Raw genomic sequence first — 10,526 nt, 5'->3', positions numbered from 1 at the left:
TATACCTTTACTCCTTTATTCAGAAGTGTTGTTTTCTCTCCTTATAACTTCCCCTTTTCTTCTCTGCATTATTGCCTTCTTAAAAGATCTCTATAGTAATTGCTTAATGATAGAATTTTCCAGGTGAGGATACTGAGGCTAGCTAATCCCAGATTTAGGGTTAGAATGTAGTCTAGATGATTTTTTTGCTATGACCAAAAATTTTGGCCATACCTGAGGCTATGGAAATTCCTGGGCCAAGGAATCCAAACTGCAGCTTCAACCACATCTTTAACCCACTGGGCCAGGCTAGTGCAGAGACAAGCCTGGATCCTTAACCTGCTAGCCACAGTGGGAACTCTTGTTAATTATAGTTGATTTACAATGTTGTGTTAGTTTCGGGTTGTATACCAGAGTGATTCAGCTATGTGTGTATATATATTCTTTTTCACATTCTTTTCCATTGTAGATTATTACAGGATTTCGAATATAGTTCCATGTGCAATAGAGTAGGTCGCTGTTGTTTACCTGTTTTTTATATAGTAGGGTATATGTGTTAATCCTAAACTCCTAATTTATCCCTCCTTTCCTCCTTCCCCTTTGGTAACCATAAGTTTCTTTTCTATGTCTGTGGGTCTGTTTCTGGAAGTGATACCCATTCTCAATTTTTCCACCAGTCTCCATTTTTTCTTTTTTTTGGCAGAAGTTTCTGGGCCAGGTTTCAAACCTGAGACACAGCAGTGACAACACAGGATCCTTAACCTGCTGAGCTACGAGGAAACTGTCATCAACCTCCATTTTTATTTTTATTTTATTTTATTTATTGTATTTTTTTATGGCCACACCCAAGGCATATGGAAGTCCCTGGGCCAGGGATTGAATCTGAGACACAGCTGTGAACTATGCCGCAGCTGTGGGAATGCCAGATCTTAAAAACCACTGCAGCGAGCAGGGGATCAAACCTGCACCTCCAAAGCAACTATGCAAGCCGTTGCAGTTGGATTTTAAACCCAGTGGGCCACAGCAGGAGCTCCCACCCTCCATTTTTATTTTCTTTTTCTTTTTCTTTTTAGGGCCCACCCTCTATTTTTCAAGGGAACCTGTCAGATGATGTGAATGGGGAATCAAGGAAGGCTTCTAACAACCTTAGTATCATTACAAAATACCATGCAATAGTTTCTATTCAATAAAGGTCTCTAAATTACTAGAATTAGGAAATTATTTAATAAGCATGAGTAACAATTCCATGTAATTCAATAGCACAGTTCTCAGAATATGATCTCATTTTAGCTATTTAGTAACCTTGACAGGTAGACCAAATGTTATTATTTTCATTTGCTTACAGTTTGTGTAGGAAGAAACTAAGCTTAATAGAAGATAAAAATTCAGGCTTTCAGAGTTCCTGTCATGGCGCAGTGGTTAGCAAATCCAACTAGGAACCATGAGGTTTTAGGTTCGATCCCTGGCCTTGCTCAGTGGGTTAAGGATCCGGCGTTGCCGTGAGCCGTGGCTCCCGATTAGACCCCTGCCTGGGAACCTCCATATGCCACGGGAGCGGCCCTAGAAAAGACCCCCCAAAAAAAAAATTGCTTTCATAGCATATTTTTGCGTATTCATACGAGGCCATTAGACTGAGATGGCTCTGATGCCTTCATAGTTTAGTGAGCAAATGAAACCTAAGCCAAAGTCAATTCTTTTTGTATTTTTTTTTCTTTCTTCTTTTTTTTTTTTTAGGGCTGCACCTGTGGCACATGGAGGTGCCCAGGCTAGGGGTTGAATTGGAGCTGTAGCTGCCAGCCTGTGCCACAGCCACAGCAATGTGGGATCTGAGCCGCATCCTTGACCTACACCACAGCTTATGGCAACGCCAGATCCTTAACCCACTGAGCAAGGCCAGGGGTCAAACCCGCATCCTCATGGATACTAGTCGGGTTCGTTAACCGCTGAGCTATAACAGAACTCTCAAAGTCAATTCTTACAAATGCCTCAAAGATAGGGACAACCAGTCACAAAGAGCCAACTAGATTTTCTCAAATAATGCAACAGTATAAGCTATAACTAGTCAAATAATTTCCTTGCGATTCATGTTCATCTTCTCTGCAAAAACCTTGCATCTGTCCATGGAGTACTCCTCATCACTTCCAGTTTGGTGTTGCCTGATTCAAATAAATTTTTGCTTAAATAAACTCAATTTTAACATAATTCAGTTTATTTATTTATTTTTTTGACATTTATTTATTTATTTCACAGGATCTGAGCAGGGTCTGAGCCTTGTCTGTGACCTACACCACAGCTCATGGCAACGCTGGATCCTTAACCCACTGAGCAAGGCCAGAGATCAAACCTGCATCCTCATGATTACTAGTAGGTTTTGCTACTGCTGAGCCACAACGGGAACTCCTGTTTATCTTTTTAAAACTAATTAAAAAAAAAACCCGTTTATATGAACAGACCAATTTCAATTCATATCCATACAGTAAAGGATAATTGATGTTGTTTGTAACATGAGTAACACTAAAACGAATTTTTAAAAAGTAAGAGGGTGATAACTTGAAAGAGAAGTTATCCATAAAGAAGTGGTGTAATTTTACCCTTCTGGATACTAAGAAAAAAACAGGATTTAGATTTGCAAAGTTGATATTATTTTGGACTATTTGTTTCTCTCCTATGCAAATAATATTTTGAGTCAAAAACTGTTCTTAAATAGTAATCAGTAATAGTAAACTGTATTTACAAGCTGGATGCTCATCTCTCAAGATTCAGCTGAACCTGAAGCCTTTGGACGTTGAGGCCAACTTAATCATTTTATCTTTTGGGCTTCTGCAGCATTTTGAATTGGTATATTTTAATTATATTACAGCATTATATTTTAGCTTATTTTTAGGTGTTTCCTTCACTATGTAAGCACTGTGTAATATTGGATTCCCAATATTATCCAGTGTCTTTGTATCCTCTGCTTCCAGTTTAATCCTGACAATAGGCGAGGGGTCCAATGCCTTTATAACAAATGACGAACGAATGTATATATGGATGAAAATGATTTCCGATGACAAATTTGACAAGTATCAACATTACATGAACGAGTTCCACTTATTTTCTACTAAACCATTGCTTGGATTAAATTACCATTGATTTTCGTTCAAATGAATGATATATTATTCCTCTGTGCCAATAGATTAGAATCACTTTCCGTAAAGGAAATAGTTTTTTTTAGAAAATGAGGCCCACGAAAAGGAAAGATTTAACCCTGGCTTCCAGGCTTTGTCTTTCGCGCGTGGCTCAGCCCTCAGTCCTTCCAGTTAAAAAGAGCGCCAGACTCTTACTAGGGAAGCGGCGCGCAGGCTGGGCGTTTGCTAATTCCTGCTGTGCGGGGGGCGGGTTCACTCGGAGAGGTAGTGCGAGAGACCGGGTGGCTGCAGGCGGGCCGCACATTCTGCGCATGCGCGGGCTGCTGCGCGGCTCGTCCAGGCCTTGGTCGTGTGAGGAACCGCGCACCGGGGTACCCGGTTGCCGCAGCAGTGTGGTCCGCAGTATCTTATCACTTACGGGATGCTGTTTCTGGCGTTGGGCGGCCCGTGGGCTGCCGGATTGCGCCTCGGCGGGAAGAGGACGGTGCCGTGGGCGGCCACCATGCTCCGAAGCCCCAGGGCGGCCGTCTCGCGGGCGGCCTCCTGCAGCCGCTCCTCGGGGCTGTGGGGAGCCGCGTCGCTTCTGCCGTGTCGGGTGCGAGCGCAGGTCGGCGGTCCGAGGGCTTGCGGACCAGAGTGGGAGTGGGGGTGGGGGTGGGGTGGGAGTAGCGTGGGAGTAGCATCGGACCTGGGGATCACAGCTCTCCCACAGCTTCTGCCGGGCCTGCGCCGTGGCTCCTGTCCGACAGTAGCAGGCTTGGGCCTCGGGCACAGGTGGTGGTCTCGGGGTTCACGACACCCCGAGTCTGCAGTGTTTGTTGGAGAGTGGTTATTTTTTGGGCTGTTAACATTCACTTTCTAGGTGGTTGCAAATACAATGGGTTTGTAGGACTGTTTCTTTCTAACCGTGAGCGTGGCAGACTGAACTGAAAAAATTTGGAGATTCTGACTTGGAGTTTGTTCTGTTTTTTTTGTTTTTGTTTTTCGTTTTTTTTTTAATTAGGTGGTTCCCTTTTTAAGGAATTTTTTTGCCACCTGGAAAAAAAGGAATGGAGACGATATCCTCATTTTAATCTGGGTAAATCGTCTCCTAATCCTGCCCTGTAAAACATTAGGGGATTAGCAAACATGATTGAAACATGGAGGAAAGGCCAACATAGGAATTGGAATCTAATTACATTTAAACGTAAAGGAATTAGGCATGGCTTTAACATTTGAAGAGTATATGTTGTGAAAGTCATTTTCAGAGGTTCAGGGAACTCTTTGTTCCCGTGAAATTTGATTTTCAAGTAAAATATTTCAAGTAAAGGATTTCAAGTAAAATACTTTCAAGAAACAAGGAATGGATACAAGGTCTTTGGGAAGAAGTCATTTAAAAAATATCTCTAGTATAAATAGAAGTATTAAAAATGAACTGGACTTTTTTTTTTTTTTTTTTTGCTTTTTTAGGGCCACACCCGCAGCATATGGAAGTTCCCGGGCTAGGAGTCTAAGCCACCGGCCTAGGCAAGAGCTACAGCAACATCAGATCGAAGCTGCATCTGTGACCTACACCACAGCTCACAGCAACGCCAGATCCTCAACCCACTGAGTGAGGCCAGGGATCGAACCCACAACCTCACAGTTCCTAGTCAGATTCATTCTACTGCATCATGACGGGAACTCCGATCTGGACTTTAAACAATCTAAATTTGCAGTGTTTGACTTAGGTAATTAAAATTATTTTTTTGAAAAAGCTAATGCATTTAAATCTTGTGACAGTAGAACAAGAGTGATGAGGAATAGAAGAAACTGTTCCGTTAACCTTATATTTGTTTAAGTTCACACTTTATCTAAAAAGCTTCTAGCTGAGATGCAAACCTAGGTCTTTACATTCTAGTGTCTACTTGTGAATGGAATTAAGGAAAGCAGTTATTACTCAGTTTGATTTCTTTAGGTCTGAATTAGTTGGAGAAATTCCTAAGTCACCTCATATGATAAGTTCTCTTTTACTCTTTATTATATTTAACAAAAATAAGCTTAAAAAATTAAAAGTTGGTCTAAAATACAATTTATTATGTACTTACATTATTGTGGTCTGTTTCAATAGATACCTGTTTGTTGGGAAAGATGTGTTCGATGTTTACACACACAGCTTGAAAACCCAGAAGATGGAAGGCTGATTTATACTGGGAATCTGGCCCGAACAGTGTTTGGTGGGTAATCACAAGTGAGGATATTCCCCACCTCCCCCTTAATTGTAAAAAAGGCTCTTAACGTAAGTTTTTAGCACCTTGTAACTGCAAGAAAAGTTATAATTTTTTTCTTGTGGCTTGTTGCTGAAAGATTTAGAGGTTGAGACTTTTGCACATTTAGGAGATTTCTAAAAGTTTTTTTTCTTTGTTCATTTGTTTTTGCTTTGTAGGGCCACACCCGCGGCACATGGAGATTCCCGAGCTAGGGTTAGACGGGAGCTGCAGTTGTCAGCCTACACCACAGCCACAGCAATGCCAGATCCAAGCCGAGTCTGTGACCTACGGCACAGCTCACCGCAGCGCTGGATCCTCAACCCACTGAGTGAGGCCAGGAATCAAACCTGCATCCTCATGGATACTAGTCTAATTGTTTCCACTGAGTCATGATAGAGCTCTCCAAAAGGTTTTGGAATGACTTTGTGATGCTATGGCTGGGCACTCCAGATTCCATTCTTTGGTCACCTCTTGGGATGTTTAACAAGACACTAGAACAAAAAGTGTATATTTATGTAACGTTTAAATATGCAGGAGTTCCTATCGTGGCGCAGTAGAAACTAATCTGACTAGTATCCATGAGGGTGCAAGTTTGATCCCTGGCCTCACTCAGTGGGTTGAGGATCTGGTGTAGCTGTAGGTCACAGATTCGGCTTGGCTCCTGTGTTGCTGTGGCTGTGGTATAGGCTGGCAGTTGTAGCTCTGATTCAACCCCTAGCTTGGGAACTTTGATATGCTGCCCTAAAAAGCAGCAAAAAAAAAAAAAAAAAAAAAAAAAAAAAAAAGCAGAGAAAATCGTGGACTAATATCTCTTAGTACTTTGGGTAAGTAGACATTTACTCTATATGTTTTTAGATTTGGCAGTTAAAATGATTATGTAATACTTTTATAATTCAAAGGTATATTAATCTTATATTTTTAAAGTCATCTTAGAATTTTCAACAAACACCTTTACATAGTGGCTTTTCCAAGTGATAGTTAATCATGGAGAAGGAAAAGACAGTGTATTAAAAGCTACAAGTTTAGGGAGTTCCTGTCGTGGCTCAGTGGTTAGGAGTCTGACTAGGAACCATGAGGTTGCGGGTTCGATCCCTGGCCTTGCTCAGTGGGTTAACGATCCGGCATTGCCGTGAGCTGTGGTGTAGGTCACAGACATGGCTGGGATCCCGAGTTGCTGTGCCTCTGGCATAGGCCAGTGGCAACAGCTCCGATTAGACCTCTGGCCTGGGAACCTCCATATGCCGCAGAAGCGGCCCTAGAAATGGCAAAAAGACAAAAATAAAAAATAAAAATAAATAGTAATTAAAAAAGACGTTTGAAAGGACTTCTAGGTGACAGTTCTTGTTAATTCAGCAACAATAATTTATGATGTCATAGCGTTCTCATTTTACGATGAAGTGGAGTTTGAACATGAAGAGGTGTGAAAGAAGGGTGTCCCTGGCATGGAAGTAGTGCAAGCAAAGGCCTGAAGCTGAGGAAGCCCAGAATATGTTTAGAAAATAGCAATTACTTCAATCCAGGCAAAGTGAATTATTTGTATTAGTTTCCTAGGGCTCTTGCAATATGTTCCCACAAATTTGGTGGCTTAAAACAACAAAAATTTCTTCTCACAGTTCTGAAGGCTAGAAGTCTGAAATTGAGGCTTTAGGCATCAGCTTCTGGTGGCTCCAGAAGTCCTTTGTGTTCCTTGGCTTGTAACTGCATAACTCCACTCCCTGCCTCTTGCTTCACACGGCCTTTTCTGTGTTTCTACTTGTTCCGTGGTGTCCTTTTAAGGACACTCTCTTTGGATGTAGGGCCCACCCTAATCCAGCACGATCTCATTTCAACTTTCACTGCCTGCAAAGACCCTGTTTCCAAATAAGGTCACGTTCTGAAGTTCTGGGTTGACATGAATTTTTGGGAGGGGCATTATTCAGCCTACTCTAGTGTGCAAAGAGTAATGGAGAACAAAGAGGTAGTTGGAAGGGCTAAGGAGGCTTTTGTATAGAAAGCAGCTTGGTCCCCATTGACTCCCACGTGTACCGATGTCATAGTAACTACCTGTGGGAAGAAGGAATTATTTTTAAATTACTGATGCAAGATAATTAAGCCTTCAACCAACAGCAGTGTATGAGAGTGCTTTGTTACAGCCTCACCAACAGTGTAGGATGTCAGATTTTTGGTTCTTTCCAATTTGGGGAAAAATAGTATCTCACTGTGGTTTTAATTGCATGTTTCTTATTGAGTTTAGCGTCTTCTGTTAAAGGGACCATGGTGCATTTTTGTTTCATTGAACTGTCTGCTTATATTTCTTGCATGCTTGTTTATTGGGTTTTTGGTCTTTTTCTTCTCGTATATTAGAAACCTTTTATATAATAACCTTTGTGGCAGAAGATGCAAATATTTTCCTTGTCTCTTTGTTTATGGTATTTATGGTGCATTTTAACAATGTGATCAAATTTATTGACTTTCCCCTTGAGTGCCTCTGTATTTGGAGTCATAAGTAGAAAAGTTTCCCTATTTTTAGATTATACAGGAACTTCACTGATATTTTCTTATATCTTATTTTATACATTTAAATTTAGGATTATTTGAAATTTCCCTGGTGTAAGATAGTTGTCCCAGCACTACTTGTTTTAGATTACATCTTTAGGAGTTCCCTTTGTGGCGCAGTGGGAAGGAATCCGACTAGGAACCATGAGGTTTTGGGTTTGATCCCTGGCCTCGCCCAGTAGGTTAAGGATCTAGTGTTGCCATGAGCTGCGGTGTAGCCAGCAGCTGTAGCTACGATTCGACCCCTAGCCTGGGAACCTCCATATGCTGTGGGTGCAGCCCTAAAAAGCAAAAAAAAAAAAAAAGATTACATCTTTAGTCTGTACTACATTTTCATATGCAATTAGGTTTGTTTCTAGATTTTCCATTTTGTTCCATTGATCTGTTTATTTGTGAATCAGTACCACACTATTTTAATTAAGAGTCTTGTTTTAGTATTTAATTCCCTCTCCCCCTGACTTTTTTCCTCTCATCTATTTTTCCAAATTAACTTTGTAATCAACTCATCTAGGATCTTGTCTGTTTTCCAAACAGATGGTATTTGATCATTTTAAAATTATACATTCAAATGAAGAAAGTTTCCATTTTAAGTCATTTATTTGTTGTGGTAAAATAGACAACAAAATTTATCTTTTTTGTTGTTGTTGTTTTCTTTTGCGGGCGGCACCTGCAGCATATGAAAGTTCCTAGGCCAGGGATTGAATCAGAGCTGCAGCTGCTGGCCTATACCACAGCCACAGCAACTCAGGATTTGAGCCGTGTCTGGGACCTACACCACAGCTTGTGGCAATGCCTAATCCCTAACCCATGGAGAGGGACAAGGAATTGACCCACATCCTCATGGATTCTATTGGGTTCGTTGGGTTCATTTCTGCTGAGCCACAATGGGAACTCTCATTTTGACCATTTTTAAGTATGCAGTTCAGAAGTCACTGAGTTTTAATCATTTAATGTGATAAGTAAAAATATCTCCCGATTTTAACTTGATTGAATGTCTTTCCTTGGAAAAGAAGTCAATTACCTTTCCCATATTTTTCTTAACCGCTGGTGTTATTTTGTAGCAGCTTGATGTGAGATCTCAGTGACTGAACTCAGGCTGCAGTGCTCTTATTTTTTAATTCACACTTATTCTGATAAAGTTAGTCCTATATTTGGGCGATTTATGTTAGACACGTGGAAGTATTTGTTAATGGAAAGTTTTATTTGATTATCTTCTGGCTGAATTAACTTTTATAGAATCCATAAGGATTTTTAAGTAATATTAAATCTTACTGGGAACTGAAGTAGAAGCCAGCTAACCCTGGAGTTCCGTTGTGGCGCAGTGGTTAACGAATCTGACTAGGAACCATGAGGTTGTGGGTTCCGTCCCTGGCCTTGCTCGTTGGGTTAAGAATCCAGCGTTGCTGTGAGCTGTGGTGTAGGTTGCTGACTCGACCCGGATCCCGCATTGCTGTGGCTCTGGCGTAGGCCGATGGCTGCAGCTCCGATTAGACCCCTAGCCTGGGAACCTCCACATGCCATGGAAGCGGCCCTAGAAAAGGCAAAAAGACAAAAATAAATAAATAAATAAATAAATAAAGCCAGCTAACCCTAAAGTAGATTTCCTACCCAGAGAGGCAAGCAGTGCATTGTAATGGCCAACAGCCTGGACTCTAGAGTCAGATTGCCCAGATTTGAATCCCAACACAGCTACTTGGTAACTACGTGACACTGAGCAGGTGCCTTATATTTTCTCATCTTTTAAATGGGGGTGATGGGGATGATAATTACACATCTATCTCATAGGTCTTTTTTGTAGATTTCATGAATAAAACATGTAAAGTTCTTAAAATAGAGCCTGGAGTATAATAAGCACTATGTGTGTGTTCAGTTTTATTGTTTTAATGATGATATGGTAGGAAGAAAGGTGGAAGAATTAATTGGATAGATTGAATCTTTTGTAAACATTAAAAGTGTTAATCGTCTCCCATTTTTTTTTCCCATTTAGGTGTGAAGTGTTTCTCTTACTCTACCAGTGTGATCAGCCTTGTGTTTCTTCCATACATTTTTGCACAAAATAATATGCTGTTTGGAAATCTGCCTTTGCAGATCTTATTTTATGGCATCATAGGAAGCTTTACAGTGATCACTCCAGCACTGCTTCACTTTCTGACAAAAGGCTATGTCATTCGGTTGTACCATGAGGCCACAACAGACACTTACAAAGCCATCACTTACAGTGTTGTCCTTTCAGAAAAAAGTACAGTGTTTCACCAGAACGATGTGAAGGTTCCGAACAGCACACATGTGTTTACCACATTTTACGCTAAAACAAAATCACTGTTAGTTAATCCAGCGCTCTTTCCAAACCCTAAAGACTATGACCATCTAATGGGCTATGACAAACCATTCACTTTTGATATGGAAGAAGACAGTGAAAAGAAACAGCTTAAAGAAGACAAATGAATCTGTTGTTTTTGTGTATATACTCAGATGTTATTTATGTTCAATGTGTAATTACATTGCTTTTACTTTTGATTTCTGTTAGTGACTGTTAAAAATAACTTGGGCATGCTCTTGTGGTGCAGTGGGCTCATGATCCGGTGATGTCAGTTCAGCAACTCGGGTTTGATCCCTGGCCTGGGAGCTTCCACATGCCACAGGCACAGCCAGAAAT

General features: G+C 40.9%; 1 protein-coding gene across 2 annotated transcripts; it reads left to right on the top strand.

Moving 5' to 3' along the window:
* The first annotated feature begins 3,434 nt into the window (after positions 1–3,434).
* TMEM70 (transmembrane protein 70) lies at positions 3,435–10,387 on the top strand. 2 transcript variants are annotated; one of them, XM_005663024.4, is made up of 3 exons: positions 3,435–3,702; positions 5,197–5,302; positions 9,858–10,387. In XM_005663024.4, the coding sequence occupies exons 1-3, from the start codon at positions 3,529–3,531 to the stop codon at positions 10,313–10,315; spliced, it is 738 nt and encodes a 245-aa protein (XP_005663081.2). In that variant the 5' UTR covers positions 3,435–3,528; the 3' UTR covers positions 10,316–10,387. The 2 variants fall into 2 exon arrangements, with proteins under 2 accessions (XP_005663081.2, XP_001927531.2); XM_001927496.5 differs by having other exon boundaries at positions 3,435–3,714.
* Positions 10,388–10,526: the final 139 nt, after the last annotated feature.

Source organism: Sus scrofa, chromosome 4, assembly GCF_054392235.1.
Source record: "Sus scrofa isolate SSC_HxYL_T2T_F1_AM1 chromosome 4, Sscrofa_HxYL_maternal_Yorkshire_Landrace_v2.0, whole genome shotgun sequence".
In the NCBI taxonomy this organism is placed as follows: Eukaryota; Metazoa; Chordata; class Mammalia; order Artiodactyla; family Suidae; genus Sus; species Sus scrofa.
The sequence above is the reverse complement of the archived record's forward strand: the minus strand, read 5'-3'. Positions and strand labels throughout refer to the sequence as shown.